General features: G+C 36.4%; 1 protein-coding gene across 5 annotated transcripts in view; it reads right to left on the bottom strand.

Annotated features, from left to right (window-relative positions):
* FOLH1 (folate hydrolase 1) overlaps window positions 1–20,063 on the bottom strand; it is a 64,916-nt gene extending 44,853 nt beyond the window's left edge. For 2 of the 5 annotated variants that reach the window (XM_054438940.2, XM_054438941.2), the window contains exons 1-4: window positions 19,748–20,063; window positions 17,453–17,558; window positions 11,582–11,768; window positions 2,187–2,288 (exon numbers count right to left, since the gene is read on the bottom strand). In XM_054438940.2, the coding sequence (XP_054294915.2) occupies window positions 2,187–2,288; window positions 11,582–11,768; window positions 17,453–17,558; window positions 19,748–19,865 (513 nt within the window). In that variant the 5' untranslated portion in view covers window positions 19,866–20,063. Of the gene's footprint in view, window positions 1–2,186; window positions 2,289–5,045; window positions 5,354–11,581; window positions 11,769–17,452; window positions 17,559–19,747 lie in introns of those variants that run through there. The other 3 variants (XM_054438942.2, XM_063671317.1, XM_054438944.2) reach the window with 3 other exon arrangements.
* Window positions 20,064–22,047: the final 1,984 nt, after the last annotated feature.

Genomic DNA, 22,047 nt, shown 5'->3' with positions numbered 1-22,047 from the left:
ATTAAATAAAATGAGGAAAGTCTAATTGGGAAACTGACATTTGAATCTTTGCCTCTGTAAAAGGATTACATTTAGCTCTTGTATTTCTTCCTAAGACCAATGTAATATTAATGTACTATTAATTATAACACTATGTGTCTGATTTATCATTGTTAGCCCTCTCTGGAGCATCCTCATTCTATTTTAACTGTGTCTACAAAGTCATTAACCAATTTGATTTCAGCAAAATAATTATTTAGTGTAAGTATCCTACTTGAAATTTACCCTTAATATAACTAACTTTGAGGAGACTACCTTTAAATGTCTCTAAATGTGGCTGTCTTTTGATATATCAGCAATCCTCACAAAACAAACTGTGAGGGAGAGAAAACTGAAAAATATATTAGCTTAAAAATGAGAGTAAACTTTGAAAATGAAAACAAGTGTGACAGATATTCCCTCTTAGCACTTCTCAAATGCAAGTTGTCACTGTTAGTTAGAAAAGAGCTTTGTTTTTAGACAAAGACCTCCTTGTACAACTTACACTGTACCATCCATTGTTCTATGACTGTGAATAAATAGAATCTTGCACTCTTAGCCCAGAATTTTCTTTGTTTCCTTAAGCTTCCATCTCCCTAACTCTTATTTATAGAGATAGAATTGGGAGGCAAAACCAGTGATTCTCAAAGATGGTCCTTGAACCCTCAGAAACAATATCACGCTTGTTACAAACACAAACTCCCAGGCTCCACCCCATTAAACTTAGGAAGTGGAAACTAGAATCTGTGTTTTACAAGCCATCCAGATTATTGTGACAGACACTAAAGCTTGAGAACCACTAGATAGACTATATTTATGAACATGGCAAATTGCTAATTTTAAATAGCATAAAGCAGAATCCCATATTTCATATTCCACAGGATTCAGACGTAAATTCAAAGATTACTGATCGTGAGTTTTTGTTTTGTTTTGTTTTTTGAGACGGAGTCTAGCTCTGTCGCCGAGGCTGAAGTGCATAAATTCACTGGATCATCTGTAACCCAGCCAGTGGAGTGTTAATTCTTTCAAAACTATGTATGTCCCTATGTGTGTTTAAAACATTTCACGGGCCAGGCGCGGTGGCTCACGCCTGTGATCCCAGCACTCTGGGAGGCCGAGGCGGGCGGATCAAGAGGTCAGGAGATGGAAACCATCCTGGCTAACAGGGTGAAACCCCGTCTCTACTAAAAATACAAAAAAATTAGCCAGGAGTGGTGGCAGGGCCCTGTAGTCCCAGCTACTCGGGAGGCTGAGGCGGGAGAATGGCGAGAACTCGGGAGGTGGAGCTTGCAGTGAGCCGAGACTGTGCCTCCTGACCTCAGGTGATCCGCCTGCCTCTGCACCCGGCCAACCTGTTTTTGTATACATAATCTTTTCACTGCTCAATACATTCAGTGTTCTTCAATTTCACACTTCACACTTCAACTTCTTCAATAGATCACATTCATTTAAGATTTTTAAAGTATATTTTATATTTTTTAGCTATTTTAGATTAAATTTATTCATTATACTTTCTGCTATCATATACTATTTGGTCATTTATGTTTAGCTTCAATCTGATAATATTAATACTATTTTTAAATAAAAATGTATTGTTAATTTTTGGTATACATAAGTCATGCAGTTATATCGCTGTAAATAATAAAGGAGAATATTAATAAAGAAGGCCCAAAGTGCAAAAACATAAGGAAAATAATTTGACAATGTCAAAATTAAGAATCTTTTTTCAACAAAGGAAAACAGAGTGAACAAAAAGATGAAAAATTAGAATAGGCAAAACTAATTTATGGTGACAAAAATGTCAAAGAAAGATATCCTCTGGGGTATGTAGAGTTGATTAAGAAGAAGCATAAGGGAACTTTCTGAAGTGAAGGTAATATAATATTCTGTACATTGATGGGATTTGGATCACCCAGATGTAGGCATTTGTCAAAAATCAATAAATGTGCATTTGGGATTTGTGCATCTCATTGCAGTAAATTGTATCTTTAAAAATACCATTAATAAAATATAATCAATATTCCTTCTTCTTACTAAGACATTCTCATTACTTAAAATGAATTGGATTACATCAAAAGTCCCTTTATGACCCTTTAATTATCGGCTGAACATATGAAGAGAAGGAAGGCTTCTTTTTGTCATTTTTATTTGTTGCACTGTGTTTTTACCTCTGGCATTCCTTGAGGAGAGAAAGCACTGAAAGGTGGTACAATATCCGAAACATTTTCATATCCTGGAGGAGGTGGTTCAAATAATGATGTGTTGAAAATCTAGAGAAACAAAATATTATAATCAAAATAAATCAGTTAAAGTTTGGTTACTATAATCAAACACAAAAAAATGAATATTATCTTTTATGTCAGTAGAGGGTGAATGAATCCTTCAGGATTTTGATGATAGTATCAAATACCCAACACTATGCTAGAAGTTGTGAAGAATTCATGAGATGAATACATCACAGATTCTGTCCTCAAAATGGTAAGATCTATTCAAGGAAACAAAGCTAAAAAACCCCACCAATAACTAAAAATCAACCAAACAAAAAACAACAATCATAAAATAAGTGAGTACTATAGAAAGAAAAGCTCAGAGGAGGTAAAAAGATACTCTTCCAAAAGGAATACTGTATACTGTAAACTGTGTACTGATAGAAGGAAGAATTAGAAATTGATTTTTTGTAAGTGGCATACATACTAAGCTAGTGTAAATAAAAGCCTAAATATGTAGCTGCTTCACAGAAGGTTAGAAGTAAATTAACCTCATGAATTTCTTGAGAGAACTTGTAAGGACTAGCTTTCGATTTTGGAGAAAGATTTTAATCACCAAATAAAAAGTAACTTTGTTTGGTAATCTCAGTCATTATAATAATGCTTAGATAATTACCTAGGAACAAAGTAAATATTAAATTTACTTAAAAAAAAAAGTACATGATTGGGGAATCCACAGCTGGCTGTATCTAGATTCTCTGAACAACATATGCACTGAAAAGAATGAAAAACACTGAACCAAATATATGTCTTTTTAATTTTATAATTAAATTGGAAAAAATTGTAAGGAATATTCAGAAGCAAAAAAATAAAATGAAGGCAAGAATCCTCAGAGGTAGCACAAAAGTTGGCTTTGCCTTAGATGGATCTATCAAAGCCTATGGCCCCATGAAAAGGATTCAGGAGTTAGTTTAAAGCTGGTTCACATAATGGAATCTAGCAGAAGACTGTGTATAAAGCTGGTCTAAGAACAACAATATCCTGGCCAAGCGCCGCGGCTTACGCCTGTAATCCCAGCACTTTGGGAGCCCAAGGTGGGCAGATCACGGGGTCAGGAGTTTGAGACCAGCCTGACCAACATGGTGAAACCCCATCTCTACTAAAAATACAAAAATTAGCTGGGCCTACGTGCTTGTAATCCCAGCTACTCAGGAGGCTGAGACAGGAGAATCGCTTGAACCCGGCAGGCAAGCTTGCAGTGAATGGAGATCGTGCCACTGCACTCCAGCCTGGGTGACAAAAAAAAAAAAAAAAAAAAAAAGAAGAAGAAAAACAATATCCTTCAGGGTTAAGGATAAATTCAAAATAAACTTGCTCCATGGAAAGTAATGGCTTAGCATACAGCAGCAAAAAAGGGTTCCAGATAATTCATAACTCTACAAATTTCCATTCACTGTTTGTATAGTATGCTTCAAGCTAAAATATTTATTTTAAAGCAGTGCCAGGTTTGTAGTGCTCCCTGGGGCCTAAGAGAAATGATCAGGAGGAATCAGCCTTCAACTTAGCCTTAAAGAATTCCCAAATTCTGAGAAGAACTCAGAGCCACAAAATCACCAAACACCTCCAAAGTACTATGGAAAAGAGCCAACAGAAAGAACAGAGTAAAATTACACCTGCAACTACTGTATTTATGGTATGTATCATACACATGATATTGAACTAAAATTTAAATAAAAATTTAAGCCAGGCTGGGTACGGTGGCTCATGCCTGTAATACCAGCACTTTGGGAGGCCAAGGCAGGCGAATCACCTGAGGTCAGGAGTTCAAGACCAGCCTGGCCAACCTGGGGAAGCCCTGTCTCTACTAAAATTGCAAAATTAGTGGGACATGGTGCACCTGTAGTCCCAGATACTTTGAGGCAGGAGAATCACTTGAACCCGGGAGGCAGAGGTTGCAGTGAGCCAAGATCGCGCCACTGCACTCCAGCCTGGGCAACAAGAGCGAAACTCCATCTCAAAAAAAAAAAAAAAAAAGTTACGGCCAGGTGCAGTAGCTCATGCTTGTAATCTCAGCACTTTTTGGAGGCCGAGGCAGGTAGATCACTTGAGGTCAGGAGTTCCAGAGCAGCCTAGCCAACATGGTAAAACCTCTTCTCTACCAAAAATGCAAAAATTAGCCAGGTTTGGCGGTATGTGGCTGTGGTCCCAGCTACTCAGGAAGCTGAGGCAATAGAATTGCTTGAACCTGGGCAGTGGAGGTTTCAGTGAGCCGAGATCGTGCCATTGCATTCCAGCCTGGGTGACTGAGCAAGACTCCATCTCTAAAAAAAAAAAAAAAAGAATACAGAGATACAGCACCAAATGCATATTGTGAAAGTTGAAATAAATAAATAAAACTAAATTAAAAATTTAAAATAATGTATGGATCAAAAATATTTAGACAAAGCTATAGAGAATTGTTTTAGGAAATAAATCTAAAATAATTCAGAATGCAGCACAGAATCATAGAAAAGAGAAATATGAGAGAAATATTAAAGACCTAAAAAACAAAATGAGAAGGTGTGGGATACACATGGAATTAGAAACTTCCTTCTCTTCTCTTCAGAAAAGAAAGAATTTAGAAAGCTTAAATTTGAATGACTAAAAACATTCCAAAACCACCGAAAATCATGACCTCTGTAATTTCACATTCAGGAGATCCAGTGAATCTTGACCAAGATGCATAAAAATAATCTTTACCCAGCCCATTACAGTAAAATTGCAATAGTCAATATAGTACTTAATGATAAAAATTGCAAAAGAGAGATTATACATGATTACCCAAGCAGAACAAAAATTAGATTGGCAGCTGACTTCTCCACAGTGGCAATGGAGGCTGGGTGCAGTAGCTCACACCTATAATCCCAGCACTTTGGGAGGCTGAGGCCAGTGGATGACCTGAGGTCCGGAGTTCAAGACCAGCCTGGCCAACATGGTAAAATCCCGTCTCTACTAAAAATACAAAAATTAGCCAGGTGTGGCGGCACACGTCTGTAGTCCCAGCTACTTGGGAGCCTGAGGCAGGAGAATGGCTTGAACCTGGGAGGCAGAGGTTGCAATTAGCCGAGATTATACCACTTCATTCCAGCCTGGGCGACAGAGAGAGAAAAAAAAAAAAAAAATAGCAATGGAATCCATAATTCAGTAGAATATTGTCTCCATGGTTTTGAGCAACAATTACTGTCAAACTACAAATTTGTGTCCTACAAAATTATCGTTCCTTTGAAAATGAATATGAAAGACTCATTTTTCCATCAAATTTTAACAGTTTTGGGTCAACAGATGTTCACTTAAAAGAACATTTCTAAACAATATTGTTCAATAAACAATACCATACAACAAATGAAGCCTCTAAAAGAATCTCTAAAATGATGCAAGAAGAATCAGAAAGCAAAGATATTGCAAATGTGTGGTAAAAATTAAATAAGGACTATATATGATAATAATAACGTATTACTATCATATTAATAAACATATTTTTCAAGTTTATGAAACAAGACTGAATTAAAATTATGCATATAAATTGGTAATATATAACAAAAGTGAAAGTGTTCTAAGGTTTCTACATTGTAGAAATATTGATTGAATTATGACACCAAAGCTTTAGGGGAAAAAAGGAAGAGTAAAATTCACACTAGAGGAAGGTAAAAGTGACCTAAATATTGTATATCAGAATTATAAAAAATTAAAATGGAAAAAAGAATAATTAAAAAGCATAGCATGTCTAAATAAAATCAGCTGTGTACCAGTTGACAAAGAGTGACATAAACCCGCTGAAAAAGAAATACCAAACAAATATTAATTTAAAAAAAAATTTTAGGACAAAGTCAAATAACATTATGACGAGATAAAAAAGGCTACTACATAAGCATAAGTCTGTCATTTCATCAACAATTCTAATTTTGTTTATATATGATAACAGGTCTCCAAATTATACATAACATAAATTTATGGAATTATAAATTATATATATAGAGAGTATAAAACAGACATTACTATAGTGAGGTGAGATAATTTAACATTTATCTCTAATTAATAAAGGAAGCAGACAAAATGAGAGCACATTAAGGATAATGGAGATTTCAGCCAAATAATAAACAAACTCAAACTAATGTACAAATATAAAATATTAAACCAAACAACCATCAAATACATGTTTTTCCCAAAGAAACACAGAACATTTATAAAAATTGAGCACATATTATGTTCCAAAGGAAGCCTCAACAATTGTCAAAGGATTAGTGTCCTACAAACCACATTATCTGATCTCAATATATTCAATTTAGAGATCAGATCAAACAAATAACAATAACAATCTTTAAATTCAGAATTTAAAAAAATACTTGTAAATAGTTCCAGGATCAAAGAAGAAAATACAGAAATTAAAAAATATTTAGATACTAATGATAATTAAACTACTCCTAATCCAAATTTGTGAGATGTAGTTGAAGTGGAAAGGGAAGTTAAAGGGGAAACTGATGGCTCTAAATACTCATAGTAGAAATGAAGAAAGACTGAATGTCAATAAGTTAAGCATTCTGCTGAGGATTTTACAAAGAACAGCAAAGTAAACACAAAGAAGATAAAAGAGGCAATTATAAAACAAGAACAGAATTAATAAAATATAAAGCAAAGATAGATGAGAAAAGATTGCCAAAGCCAAAGTTTATTCTTTGGATACACTAGTAAATTCAACCTATCTCTCTCAAGAGCAATAAGAAAAAAACTATAGCAAAAGCACAAATAAATAATATTAATTATCAAAAAGAGGCACATCTACAGATGCTGAGCAGATTAAAAAAGATAAGAAAATACTAGGAACAACTATACTATAAATTTGAAACCTTACGTGAAATGGAAAATGCATTTTAAATAAAACTTATGAAAACTGACATAAGAATACATTTTTTAAAAAATCGGCCAGGCACAATGGCTCACGCCTGTAATCTCAGCACTTTGGCAGGCTGAGGCGGGTGGATTACGAGGTCAGGAGTTCGAGACCAGCCTGGCCAACATAGTGGAACCACGTCTCTAATAAAAATACAAAAATTAGCCAGGTGTGGTGGCACGTGCCTGTAGTCCCAGCTACTTGGGAGGCTGAGGTGGGAGAATCGCTTGAACCCGGGAGGCGGAGGTTGCAGTGAGCTGAGACCACGCCATTACACCCCAGCCTGGGTGACAGAGTAAGACTCGGTCAACAACAACAAAAAAACTAGTTGTATAACCATATAACAATAAAGTCATATATCAAACAATAAAAATTGTTCTATGACATAAAATTATCATATGACAAACAATAAGGTCATTTAACAAACAATAAAAATTGTTATATGACATAAAATAGTCATATAACAACCAATAAAGAAATTAAACCAGTAGTTTAAAGTTTTCCACAAATAAAGTCAAGGCCAACTGGTTTTCCTTGAGTTTGAAAGGTTAAAGGAAAAAATAATTTAATTACAACAAAACCTATTTCAGAAAATATTAAAAACCCAACTCATTTTAGAAGGCAAGTAGAATATTGAAATTATAACCCAACAAATAGATTGCAAAAACACAGACTAAACGTGCTATGAGTATAAACATAATATATATCAATATATGAATTTAAAACCCTAATGCTAATATTACAACTTCAAAAAATGTAAAATTATTCTAACATTAGAATATCACTGAATGTCATCTTCAGATCAAGAAAGAAAAATCGCATGTTCATCTCAAAGAAAAATGTGTTTAATATAAATCCATATAGCAAAAAATTTTAGTATATGTGGAAAAGATGTACTTTAAGATAACCAGAAAAAGAAAACAGTAAATATAGTAAATATCATAATTAATGGTGAGAAAGAATTAAAGGTATTTCCTTCAAGACCAGAAGAAAGTTAAGGATATCTGCTATCAAAAACTTCTTTTCAACATTATATTGTATAGGTCTTGGCCAGTGCAGTAATATAAATGGGAGGGATTTGGAGATGAGGAGTGGATCTGGGCAGATTTTACACTGTACTAACTAGAGCAGTAGTTATTTCCCTTTTCTGAGACTGATAGAAGCTAAAGTGAAACCAAATCAACTACTACTTGCCACATCCCCACATATTCCAAATTTCCCATATTTTTTCTGTGATTCACATAAGATATGAACTCATCTGAATCACTAGGTAAGATTAAAAGAAAAATTATGCTGAGGTGCAATAAAAATCAATAAAGAAACAAAGTCATTATATAAGCATGTCTTTCAGGCAAGGGAATATTCAAACTTGTCTCACTTGATTTGCCTTTATGGTAATCAATTTTGCAGCACCACTATGCCACACTGAATTTTACAGCAAGTTTACGAGCTATTCTAACAAGTAAGAAAAGTTTTTAATGTCAAGGAAATGACTTTCTGGTTGACTTTATCAAAATTAGATTAAATTTCAGTCTTAGAGTATTTTTTACTTTCCAAAATGCACAGGTAGCCTCAAATTATATATTCTGAGTATAACTAAAACAATATTAGTTTACAATTTCTGTTTACATTTTGTGACATAAAAAAGTTAATATATAGTTAAATCTTTACGGAATGTTATTTCTGCATAATCAAAGCTGAAACAATGTCTCTGTATACATTAAAAATATTTCTCATAGGATCCACAAAATACTAAACACATTTGTTGCCTATGGGATGGAGAACTTGTCTGTTTTGTGCAGGGGTATAAAAGGAATCAGTTTTTCACATAGCTCAGCTGTGAACTGTTATTCATAACAATTAAACTGTACTGGGAGATGGGAGGTAGTAAGAGAACATGGTGGTTGGGGCCAAGGGATGAACAGGGAGCTGACTTGTCACAATGTCAATAGATAATGCCTGCATCTGAAATAAAAGCCATATAAGCATGTAATTTATAGAAACAGATGTAAATATCAAAAGAATGAACTTATAGTTGAATAATGATTGCCTCTGGAAAGAGGAAAATAGAGAAAAAGCAAGGCACTCAGGAGAATTATGTGATTATGTACATATATAACTTGGATAAAAATAAAAAAGAACTAATGATATAAATTTAAAAAATTAAGAAACTAGGTATCTAACACTATTCAGGAAAATCTCCCCAGTGAAACTTTTACATGATTCATTTTGTATTATGTAACAGGCTTTGGTAACATTATGAATGCTTGTAATACAAAAGTAAATAATGAAATAAAATAAGCAATGGTATAGTCAAAACTGGAAAGTGAGGCGGAAGGAAAAAAGAAGAAAAAACGACAACATAGCAAGACCCCATCTTAAAAAAAAAACTAACCAGCACTTTCAGAGGCCAAGGCGGGTGGATCACGAAGTCAGGAGATCGAGACCATCGTGGCTAAAACGGTGAAACCCTGTCTCCACTAAAAATACAAAAAAATTAGCCAGGCGTCGTGGCGGGAGCCTGTAGTCCCAGCTACTCTGGAGGCCGAGACAAGAGAATGGCGTGAACTCGGGAGGCGGAGCTTTCAGTGAGCGGAGATCGCGCCACTACACTCCAGCCTGGGCGACAAAGCGAGACTCCGTCTCAAAAAAAAAAAAAAAAAAAAAAAAAACCTAAAATATATTATATGTCTGCTCTTTTTCACATTGTACCTAGACAATTCTCAAATTTGATAGATCAAAAGAGAGGTTTAAGCATATGTATACATTTTAACATTGTCAATATTTTATTTCTTTAAATAAATTTTCTGAACATGTTTTAAAGACCCCTTGGTATTTAACTGTATAGATATGCCACCGCTTATTTAACAAACATTCTGAGACTATATGACATGTAGTGGTATTGCCTTTTAAATATAATATATTTTAGGGTTTTTTTTGTTTCTTTTTCTTTTTTTTTTTTTTTCTTTTAAGGTGGAGTCTTGCTATGTTGTTCAAGCTGGTCTGCAACTCCTGGTTCCAGCAATCATCCTATCTCAGCCTCCCAAGTCGCTGAGATTAGGGAATATGCCACCACGCCTGGCTTAATAATATTTTTTAAAGTTATACTGTTAACTACTATGATTGAGAACAGTAGTTAATATGAAAGGCTCCAATCACATTAGGAAATTTAGTATGGAATTACATCACTGACTGTAAAATATAACAACATATTAATCATTAAGAAGAGACTGATTCATTAGTCAATAAAAGGAGGTTATTGACCTACTATGAAAAAAAATTATATATGTACTTAAATCACATGACATTTTCATTTCACTGACCAAAGTGGACATATTTCAAGATATATGTAATTAAGAGTGCCCAGTAATAAAAGGACTAAAGAAATTTACCTAAATAGAAATGGACTCTTCTACACACGGTAGCTCTAAAACTAAGGTATGTTAAGTAAGGATGAATGTATGTTATATTTTGTGATCTTTCATGTTGAACATACATCATAAAAAATACATTAATTTATCTGCATTGTCTTCTCTTTCTCAAGTATATGCCCCAACTTGCAAACAAGATGGCAAATTCTTTAAATACCATGCTAAAGACCTTGCCTCCAAACTTGTCCTCTCCAAATGTCCACACACAAACTCTTCGCACAGAGCTCAACCTGATCAATTGAGACATAATCATTAAGTACCAATAAAAACTTGCTGGGTCAAACTGCATACTGGATCCGTGCATTTCCCAGCAACTCCAAATCTGTGGAGTGTCTTTATAAATTAAACCTATCAAAAATGTATCTCTTGGACAGGCTCGGTGCCTCACATGTGTAATTCTACAACTTTGGGAGGCTGAGGCAGGTGGATCACCTGAGGTCAGGAGTTCGAGACTAGCCTGGCCAACATGGCGAAACCCCGTCTCTCCTAAAAATACAAAAATTAGCTGGGCGTGGTGGTGCACACCTGTAATCCCAGCTACTCAGGAGGCTGAGGAAGGAGAATCCCTTGAACATGGGAGGTGGAGGTTGCAGTGAGCCGAGATGGCACCACTGCACTCCAGCCTGCCTCACAGGAGTGAAACTCCATCTGGAAAAAAAAAAAAAAAGAAAGAAAAAAAGAATCTCTTTTATAAAGTATCTCTTTTTATGCTTGGAGGTTTACAAGTATATCATATTTGATATTGGTGTGTAGTACCAAAAACTAAAAAATAGCAGCTGTTATCAAGCATTAATTTCTCAGAATCTTTCTAAAACACAGTAAACTCAAACATCATAGGAAAGTAGTTGACACGGATAATGAGATATTAAAGGTATTCACAAGATCCAATAATATTGATTTCTATTAATATTTAGAGATGGGATAGAACATTATTTCATAGAAGGTATTTGAAAAAGAATAAATGGGAATGTTTCTTTTATTTACTTATTTTTTTTTACCTCATTTCCATCTTCATTAATTATTGAGATGTAGTTGGGATGAGTCTTATTTGGGTAGGACAACAGGACATCATAATGAGCTAGCTCAACAGAATCCAGGCCAAATTCTTTCCACTGGGATTGAATTTGCTTTGCAAGCTGAAAGTTTTGTTCTGTTCCTGCTAAATGTGGTATCTGTGTAAAATTACTGGTGAACGAAAATTGAAAGTGGTTAGATATTAATGTTTAATCAACTTTTATTCCAAATCAACAAAGTAAAGCAGAGTTACACAAAAATACTTTGAAGTGTGATATGTTAAAAAATTAAAGTGGTACTATTATTGCATGAAATAGATTTTCAAAGTCTGCTTTGAAATTTTTATGCTCTAATTTGTACTAAATCAAGAGAAAAATTGGAGAAACTGATTTTTGTATCATTATGTGTAATCCTATTACTATAACCTCCTATGGTAGATTATCATATTCTTTCTTAAGACCTATACTTCTTGGAACTTACATGGAATTATCTGTTTATATCACTGTGTAAAATATTGAAACAGACAAAAATATTTTATCCAAGAGACCAAGTCATGGATAAAATGTGTGTGTGTGACGTGGCAAGAATTACTAATAATTACATTTATTTAAATACTGAGAGTTATAGACAAGTGATAAACTTTTTGATTAGCAACCATTTATAAAGTATCTTCATCAAAGAATAATCTGAACATACTGATACAAATTCAGAATGAATCTCTTGCACTCCATCTATCATACAGAGTAACACACTTAAAATCAATGACAATAATTTGTCTGAAGAGGAATATCTTTAACAAAGAAATTCTGTGGCCAAAATTTGGCTACCAGAAATATTTTCAGGAGTAGACTAATTTCTCATTTAATATATTTAGATTCTGGTGCTTTTGATTGTTTTAAATTTCTCCCTCCTGGGAAATTTCTTGTTTCCCTGAAGAGCTCATTGGTAAGTACTTTTAACTTAAGCCCTTAAACATATGATAAGATATTATGTAGCATGAAAAGATATATATATAGAGAGAGAGTTCATAAACTTTTGGAACTTTGTAAATTTCTAGTTTTAAATATGTAGTTTTATAAAATCAACATAATTCCATCCTTATGGTGATTGAAAAAAAACTAATAACCAACATGACTATGATAATTCCAGTTTCAAGTTTCATTCTACCAGGTATTTTAATTTTTTCTCATTTGGTGAATCAACAATGAATTAAAGTAACTCAATTTTTAAAAATTGGAATTTCCTGTAACTTGTTTACTTTAATAATTATATTAAAGTTATTTAAATTGTATTTATAAAAATAGTACTAAAATCCTCATTTGGTAAATGCTTAGGGGCAAAATATCTTACACAGAATTTCTAATATGGAAAATATTGTAACAAAAAGGACACAAACATAAGAGGCAGCTAAGGAGTCTCTATCCCTTATCAGTGAGCACCTGCAGGGAAAACAGAAAAACAGCCAACAGGTTGCTATTTTCTTAAATATTACAAAGATCACAAACTGCAATGTAACTAATGTAGGATGCAGATATCCTGAAGTGCCAGCTATGCCTCTGTCCCTGTAAGCAAAAGGAATTACTATGGGGAATCTTGAACCTACTCACAAAAAAAGCGGGAGGAAATCACTATAAGGCTTTGCTACTATAAGTGAATTTTCTGGTAACAGTCTTGTCACTACCAACTAGGAAACAACATTTTGCTATTATCGGGGTTGGGACTCACTCATTTGAACAAAACACATCCTGGAAAAGATTAGTAGTAGAAAAAAAGATCCATTGCAAATACTAAATAAATTAATTAGAATAAATCATGTAAGTGGTATAATACAGGTGTTGTCATCAACTCAGTATGTAACCCTAGCTGTGTCTTGAGTTTCTCATCTGTATATGGGGAGAACATCACTGTCTCATTACTTCACAAAGACTTGAGGCTCAATTAGATTGCATATTAAATAGCACTTCTCAATGATTTTAATCATTTGAGATGTGTGTCACAAGTTGTTGAACCTACCAGAATATCAAATTTTGTAAAAAAAATAAATAAATAAATAAGAATAAGAATAAAAATATGAATTTACAAATTTTCCCAAATAGCCAAATTCTGTTTATATATCACTATAGGGCTGCTTTAAATGTGTTTCTAGTATTGTCACATTATCTCTTTTTTTTTTTTTTTTTTTTTTTGTAAGAGACAGAGCCTCATTCTGTTGCCAGGCTGGAATACAGTGGTGCAACCATAGCTCACTAAAACCTGGAACTTCAGCCTCCTGAGTAGATAGGACTACAGGCACATGCCACCATGCCTAGATAATTTAAAAAAAATATTTTGTAGAGATAGAGTCTCACTTAAGGCATCTGCCTTTCTTGTTCTCCCAAAGGGCTGGGATTACATGGGTGAGCCACTGTGCCCGAATACATTATCTCAGTCCTTTAAGAGAGCTACTGTTATTTCTGTTTTAGTACATTTCATCTTGTTTACAAATAATTTGGCAGTGTTTCCAAGACTTAAAGATGACGAAGGCATTTAGTAAAAGGTGGAATTAGCTGGGCACGGTGGCATGTGCCTGTAGTACTACCTACTGGGGAGGCTGGAGCTCCAAGCTGCAGTGAGCTATGATTGTGCCACTGCACTCCAGCCTGGCAACAGAAGTGAAACCCTGTCTGAAAAAAATACTAATAATAATAATTGAGATAATGTGACAAGACAGTACTTGGAATATATTTAAACCAGTCTGACAGAGATCTATGAATGGATTTTTGTTATTCTGGAAAATGTGTAAATTCTTATTCTTACTTTTTTTTTAACAAAATTTGATATTCTAGTATCAACAAATTACTTGTGACACACATCTCAAGTGATTAACAGATTAAGAAGTGTAGTTTAATATGTGATTTCATTGGGCCTATATATTCAAATACAGACCTATGTATTCAAATACACACCAGTAAAATTCTGAGACCAAAAGTCTAAAACACCTTTTAAAACAATCTTATCTTGCAAAACAATGTGGAAAAGGAAGAATCCCTCTAGAGAGATGCAAAATGGTAAACAGATCTGTGAATTCAACTGGGTGTTTTCAAAGAAGGAAAAACACAGACAACCCCGTACCCCAAGGCAGAGTGAAAAAAAAGCTGCTCCTAATTAATCTTCCCATTCACTACTGAGGCAGATATTTCAGAGGCAGAGGGGGCTTTTAAGAGCAGAACAAAAGATTTTAAAGGGGGACCAGATGGAAGGTCAGAGGCTTTAATAGTCTCTGACCCATGGGTATATTTTAATTGAAAGCTCTCTGATGGACAAATGGCAAATTGAAAATCTGGAGAGTTTAGGAGGCTTCTGGAGATTCTGTGGTCCTTGGAGGAATGAGAGGGAATTCTTTCAATTTCGTTCTTTTGTGTGTTTATGCTGAATATCCCCCTGAGTTCTGGTTAGAGGAGCTTGGTTAGGGACATGGAGCATAAACAAGAAGCTGACTGCTTAATCTTGCTGAGGGTCCAAAAAGAGAAATAAAGAAAGGCATTTATTTTTCTTCTTTGTTGGTCAATCTATGTCACAAGTTAGTGTTACAGGTAGTTAGACAGGAGCAAGGCAGGAGGGGGCTCTCCCCCCACCCACTAGAATGTCAGGTGATGGTTCGGTTCAGCAATGATCGCATTGCCTCTCTAAAAATGATTTAGCAGTGCCAGGGAGAGGCCAGCTCTTGATGGTCCACACCTGTTAACACCAAAATGTTAACTAAATGCAGACTCCAGGGAGAAGCAACCTCCTGGGCATGCGTGTTAGAGACAAAAATGGTATAGTATAATCTTCCAGGTACACTCCACCAGAAAAAGGAAGAGAGACCCAGATGGGCCTGTGTATACTTCCCTAAACACATTGTGGGTGCTCATTTCCCAAGGGTTAGGAGGGCTGGGCAGCCCACCCTAAGAGAAGAATCATGGGAAAGAGGCAAGCCTAAAAAAGTCCTACCATCACAGTTAAGTGGGGCACTTGGCCTTCTCTCACCTTCATGTGCCTGCTTGGCTCTCTTCCAAGCACACCTTCCTTTCTTTCCTGTTATAAGGCCTTTTAAAATAAACTTCCATTCCTGCTCTGGAACTTGCCTTGGTCTCTTTTTCTGCTTTTGCCACCAGTTGAATTATTTCTTCTGAAGAGGCAAGGACTAAAGTTGCTGCTGACCTTATGGATAGGCTGCTGATAACCTGGAGTAATTTGGATCTCTTCCACCACTAATATTGGGAAAGGAAGAAAGCTGGAACAGCAGCTCTGTCCAGGAGTAAAGACCATACCTTGCCAGACCTCCACTTGTATTATACCTACTATACATTATTATAGTGGAATAAGCACAACAGGCAGAGGAGGGGTTTCCACAAAGATAAAGAAGTTCGAGCTTCAGAGTCTCACATTTAAAACGGCCCTTCCAAAGACCTGAGAGGGATCCTATCAATTTTTATTTATACTTTGAATTCTGTTGTAATTAATACAAACATATAAGTGTTTGTATGATTATATGTGTGCACATCTATGCATACCTATGTGCGTATGTGTGTTTAATGGTCTTTTAATTTAGAATTACAACCTTTATTCACCAGGGAATCCTGCAATCATTAGAGGGACTTCAAGTATTTTTGGACACATGAGCTAACTCAATTTGTAAAAATTCACAAAAGGATCTCATGCTTAAAAAAAAAGCAAGTACTCTGGGCTGGGTGTGGGGGCTCACACCAGTAATCCCAGTACTTTGGGAAGCCGAGGCAGGCAGATCGCCTGAGGTCAGGAGTTTGAGACCAGCTTGACCAACAAGGAGAAACCCTGTCTCTATTAAAAATACAAAATTAGCTGGGTGTGGTGGTGCATGCCTGTAATCCCAGCTACTCAGGAGGCTGAGGCATGAGAATCGCTTGTACCCGGGAGGCGGAGGTTACAGTGAGCTGAGATCACGCCATTGCACTCCAGCCGGGGCAACAAGAGCGAAACTCCATCTCAAAAAAAAAAAAAGGAAAGAAAAGAAAAGAAAAAAAACCAAGTATTCTAATCAATTATATATAGTAATTCTATATAAGTATTTTCTTCTTGGTTGCTTTTTAAATTTACTTATTTATCTCTTTTGTCCTACACTGGAAATAGCTATTTCAGGAAGTAGGGAGCTAGTTTTTAAAATATGCCAAATATATGCTAAATATATGCTCTTTGACTTCATCCATATCATAATAAGATCAGTATTCCCATTTTACAGATGTGGAAAAGAGAGCTCAGAAAGGTTAAGTATTCATCCAAAGTATTAATAGGCAAAGATGGAATTCAAACTCAATTCTAACTCAAAGTCCTTTTTTTTTTTAACTAAAATGCACTATCTTTCTCTAAAGCATTAATCAGCAAACTAGATTCCACTGGCCAAATCTGGACCACTAACTGTTTCTGTACAGTACACAAGCTAAGAATGGTTTTTATATTTTAAATTGGTTTTAAAAATAATATTTTTGACACATCAATTATATGAAATCCAAATTTCAGTGCCCATAAGGAAAGTTTTATCAGAACTGACTGTTTATCTATTTTCTATGACTTCTTTTGTGCTGCAATAGCAGAGCTGACTAGATGTGACACAGATCAGCTGGCCTACAAAGGCTGGTCCTTTTACAGAAAAAGTTTGCTGACTCCTGCTCTAAACCTCTGTAATGACAAAATTTAGCTGAAAGTATAGTCCTCCGCAGATGAAATGTGATCCAAGATCTTTAATAAATAAAATTTTAAGAAAGAAGGCCAGTTGCTATATATAAAATATTGGACCAAAACAGAATGATAAATTTTTCTAACAACTTGTCCATATAAACTTTCGAGAATGTGCTTACTATAAAAACTTCTTGATGTTCTCAGCTTTCAGTTCATCCAAAAATGCTTTCATATTATGCTTTGGAGTAATCTTAGTAGCTTCATTGGAGGATTTTATAAACCACCCTGAAAAATACATCCAAAAATAGGCATGAGATATGAGCCTATAGATAGGACTTATTTTTCATTATTGTTGTATCATTTGTAAAACACAAATTATCAATATTACCTCTGACATTAGGTGAGATATTTCTGAATTTTAATTTCTTTTGCCTACTTTCACTGAAAAAGAGTCATGCAAACAGATTTTTAAGTTGCAAATCAATTGCAAAATATTTTTTATCCAACTTCAATGATAGGTATTGCTGTTATTCTAAGAAATGTTTTATGACATAATCAGGACAAAAATAAAATGACATTAATGTTTCAACTAATGGGTATAAACGAGATGTTCTGAAAATGAAGGCAAAAAGGAGATCCACCTTCTACTTTCAAAAAGTTTCTATCTTCCTCTGCTGACTCAGAATAAGCATTTAATACATTTTTATAATGAATTAATTATGAATATATTTCAAATACATAAATTATTTCCAAGTGTTGAAGGAAATTCAGACTTCTAATTTGCTCTAGTTCTGAAACTAAAACAAAATGCTGTGAGAGTTTGTGTTTCCAGTGAAGTAGGCTTGAGAAATCCAAGTTCAGACAGCTACAGTGAAACTACAATTTACCCCACCTCTCTGCCAGATAGGCGGCCAGAAACAATGGATAGCTAGATCCTGAAGGAGATAAGGCAGGATTCTAGGGTTTATTTAGAGAAATTACAGGATCTGGGAATAAAATAGTTACAAAATTAGTGCCCAACCAGCTTTCATGGAGCTTTCCAATTACTAATTATTCTAGTTCTTAATCGCATGCATACAAATGCACATACACATATACATGCATATTAAAATACATGATTGGACGCAAACAGAAATAAGATTCCACCTGTGCATAAAACAGAAAGACTTGGATTAGAGTGAGGGATCAGGAAACCCCACACTGAGGATGAGATGCTTGAACTGACATCTGAAAAATGAACACGATGAAGAGGATGGAGGCCTGTAGGGGGAGGAGAGAGCAGAGAATCCTAGGTGGTGGGGGGCGGACATCAATAAAGAACTGTTCTGTGTCAGCCACTGAGCACGGAATACAGGGATGAGAGTGAAGGCAATACCAGGAAGAATAAAATCCTTTTAAGAGATGAAGATTGTTATGAGCACAGTGTGTGGTTCAAAAATCTTTTAACAACCCCAAGGTGAAGCTAATGGAAGATATTGAATTTGTTTCAACCCATCTCGTCCATGCCCTGTTCTTCTAAATCCCGAAAAAGGGTCAAGAATTCCGAGCAGGAGTGGACTACCTGGTGATACCTTAGACTAGTCCTGTGTATTAAAGTCCAATGAGGAGCATCTTGGTAAAAGAAGAAATAAAGTGGGGAAAATCCCAGTACTCTGCTAGGAGATTTACATGCTATATTATTTACTATTACCAATAATTTGCAGATAATATTATCCTCATCATAAAATAGGGTAACTAACGCTGAGAGGGACTCGGTAACTTGTTCAAGGCCACTAAGAAGTGGCAAAGTCAAAACTGGAATTTAATAAAAGAGTCTGAGCTTGTCTGTGTGGTTCTGCTTTTCTTAGAAAGTTGGATTAAGTCTGCAAATCAGTACCCAGGAAAAACCGCAAAAGACCTGCTGGTAAAGACCGGTTCAGATCGCTGACCTGGTTCACACAGTTCCCAAGCTTGCCTCTGTTACTTCCAACAAGGAAGAAAGAATGCACAGAGAGGTTAAAAAAAAAAAAAAAAAAAAAAAAAAAACTTCCTTTGCAGCAATATCCTGAATTCTACTGTACACCTGAAACAGTACGGCCCGATAAAAACCCTAAACAAGTCTTGGTGCACAGCTCCCTGGGCGACCTGGTTCAACAGCCCTCAGGGTTTGGCGCTTGTCCTAAACCCATAAAAGTGCCCTGTCTTGCCGGGCTCCAGCACGTGGAACCTTCCTAAGCCCAGTTTCAGGTTCTCTCAGTTCTACCCTCAACCTGAGTGACTGTCCTACCAACAGCTTGTCGAGAACTCAGCCCTGCACCGTTCCCAGCTACCCTCCTCCTAACTCGAGGGGTGCTCACCCCACATTACCCCGACCCTAATCGCCGCCCCTGGGGAAGACCAGCAACAGGACTCCACTCGGCAGCTGACCCGCGAGTCCCAGCACCGCGGCACCACGGGGAAGACTCCGAGGTTTGCTCCGCGAGGCGCCCCCCTACCGAAGAGGAAGCCGAGGAGAAAGAAGCCACCCGCCAGCATCAGCGCCCCAGCGCACAGCCAGCGCGGGCGGCGCGCAGTGGCCACAGCCGAGTCGGCTTCTTGAAGAAGATTCCACATCTCGGCGCAAGCAGAGTCGGCCTCCCGGGACCCGCGCCTGTGCTGCTGCTCTACTGAGCGCCCTCCAACCACCACGGCGGGGTAAAGTCTCTCTCACTCTCAGTAATGCCTCCCTTATCAGCCCTGCAGGCTGGAATTCGCTCCCGGTCCTGGGGTCCAGTTTCTCCACCGTAGCAGTGTTTCTAGAGTGCGCTGAACCAATCCGAGCGAGAGAGAGAGAGAGGCAACATCTGCCCTGCCTCCAGGAGAAGGAAATCCGGCCCCTTTCGAGAGGCGCCTTAAAAAAAAAAAAAAAAAAAAAACTTTCTTGGAGAATGTCTAGCTCTTGCTTAAATATAAAAATGAGAAGAAGAAAGAGACTCTCCTCTCTCCACTCCTATAATTATGAGGAACTTTTATTCAGCTCTGAAATTCTATACAATCTCTACAATACTCTACTGAATAAAAGTAGAGCAGAAAAAGCTGCGCTTTTTTTCCATAGTCGGGAACGCTTGTCATCAGTGTAAATCACCACCGCGCCCTTTTTCCTAATGAATATTATTGTTATTAATAAACATGTAGGGTATTATCCTCCACTTACATTACAAAACCATTTTTTAAAGAAATAGGCCGGGCGTGGTGGCTCACGCCTGTAATCCCAGCACTTTGGGAGGCCGAGACGGGCGGATCACGAAGTCCAGAGATTGAGACCATCCTGGCCAACATGGTGAAACCCCATCTCTACTAAAAACACAAAAATTAGCTGGGCGTGGTGGCGGGCGCCTGTAGTCCCAGCTACTCAGGAGTCTGAGGCAGGAGAATCGCTTGAACCCGGGAGGCAGAGTTTGCAGTAAGCCAAGATAGCGCCACTGCACTGGAGCCTGGTGACAGAGTGAGACTCCGTCAAGAAAGAAAGGAAGGGAAGGGAAGGGAAGGGGAGGGAAAGGGAGGGGAAGGGAGGGGAGGGGAGGGGAGGAAAGAAAAGAATACTGGAACTTGTTGAAGGCAGAGACTTTATTTTCATAACCCGGCTATGTCTGGCTACTGTCTTACGTAATAGATATAATCAATCTTGGTTGGATTAACCAGAAGAATCATCATACAAAATTATATCTCTGCCACAAATTCTTAATAATAATAATGATATTTCGAGGGAGAGAATAGCTACATGCTTTTTTAAAATAAACTGTGTTCTTATAATCCGTGAGAGAGGCCGTGCATTTACTAGGAGTGCTTTACGGAAGCACTACTTTTAACAGAACCATGAGGTAGGATTTGACCCAGTGGAGATGAAAAGAAACATTAGGGGCCATGGGCCAGCTGAGTAGGCAAAGGCAGAAAACTCACAGTGTATTCAAGGAATAGCAAACAGTTTGCTTTGAGAAAGGGAGAGCACAGTATGAGTTAAGTGGAGAAAGATGGGCTAGATTGTACAGTCTTGGGTGCTTCGATGAAGACTTTCTGAGCAAAGTGAAAAATTTGGGAAAATTAATTTGTCAACAATGAACCATGACAACTCCTAGATGACCTAGGGTGGGAAAGAAGGGAATTTCTTCATCTCTTTCTAACAAAACCCTGAATGTACTATATCTTTCCTAATGTTCCTGTTGTCAAATCTAGAGATGGCTAATAATAGTGACTAATATTTAAAGAGCACTTATTATGAGTGATGCATGTTATGTACATCACCTCATTTAATCACCATTGGAAGCTTTCAATGTTTGTCCTATTACTCTTACTGATTTACACATGGTAAAACTGGAATTTAGCTAGATTAGGTAAGTCATTCAAAGTCACAAAGCTAAGACTTGATATAATGTCTGTCTTACTTTGTACCACTCTACAGTCTCTATTCAGCGCAGGATACCTTTATGGAGTTTGGTTGTGGCACTGGAGGGAGCACTGAGTTTGGAGTCAGAAGACTCTTAACAATCTTTGGACCTGGTCCTGTCCAAGCTGTGTACCCTTGGGTGCTAAGTATTCAACTTACCAGAATATATCTTCTCATTTGTAAAACATGGGATCACCCAGTAACATTACCCAGTACAGTTGGTTAATGTGTTTTCTCTGAAGGTTAGATGTGATTATAAGTGAGCAAATTTCAGTTAAATATAAAAGTGATTTTTGAACAATAGAATTTATTCAATTAATAATTGAATTAATAAGACGCTATGGTGAAGAGGATGTATTTGAAGAATTCAGA

Source organism: Pongo pygmaeus, chromosome 9 (assembly GCF_028885625.2).
Source record: "Pongo pygmaeus isolate AG05252 chromosome 9, NHGRI_mPonPyg2-v2.0_pri, whole genome shotgun sequence".
Classification (NCBI taxonomy): domain Eukaryota; kingdom Metazoa; phylum Chordata; class Mammalia; order Primates; family Hominidae; genus Pongo; species Pongo pygmaeus.
This window is presented reverse-complemented; position numbering and strand designations above follow the sequence as displayed.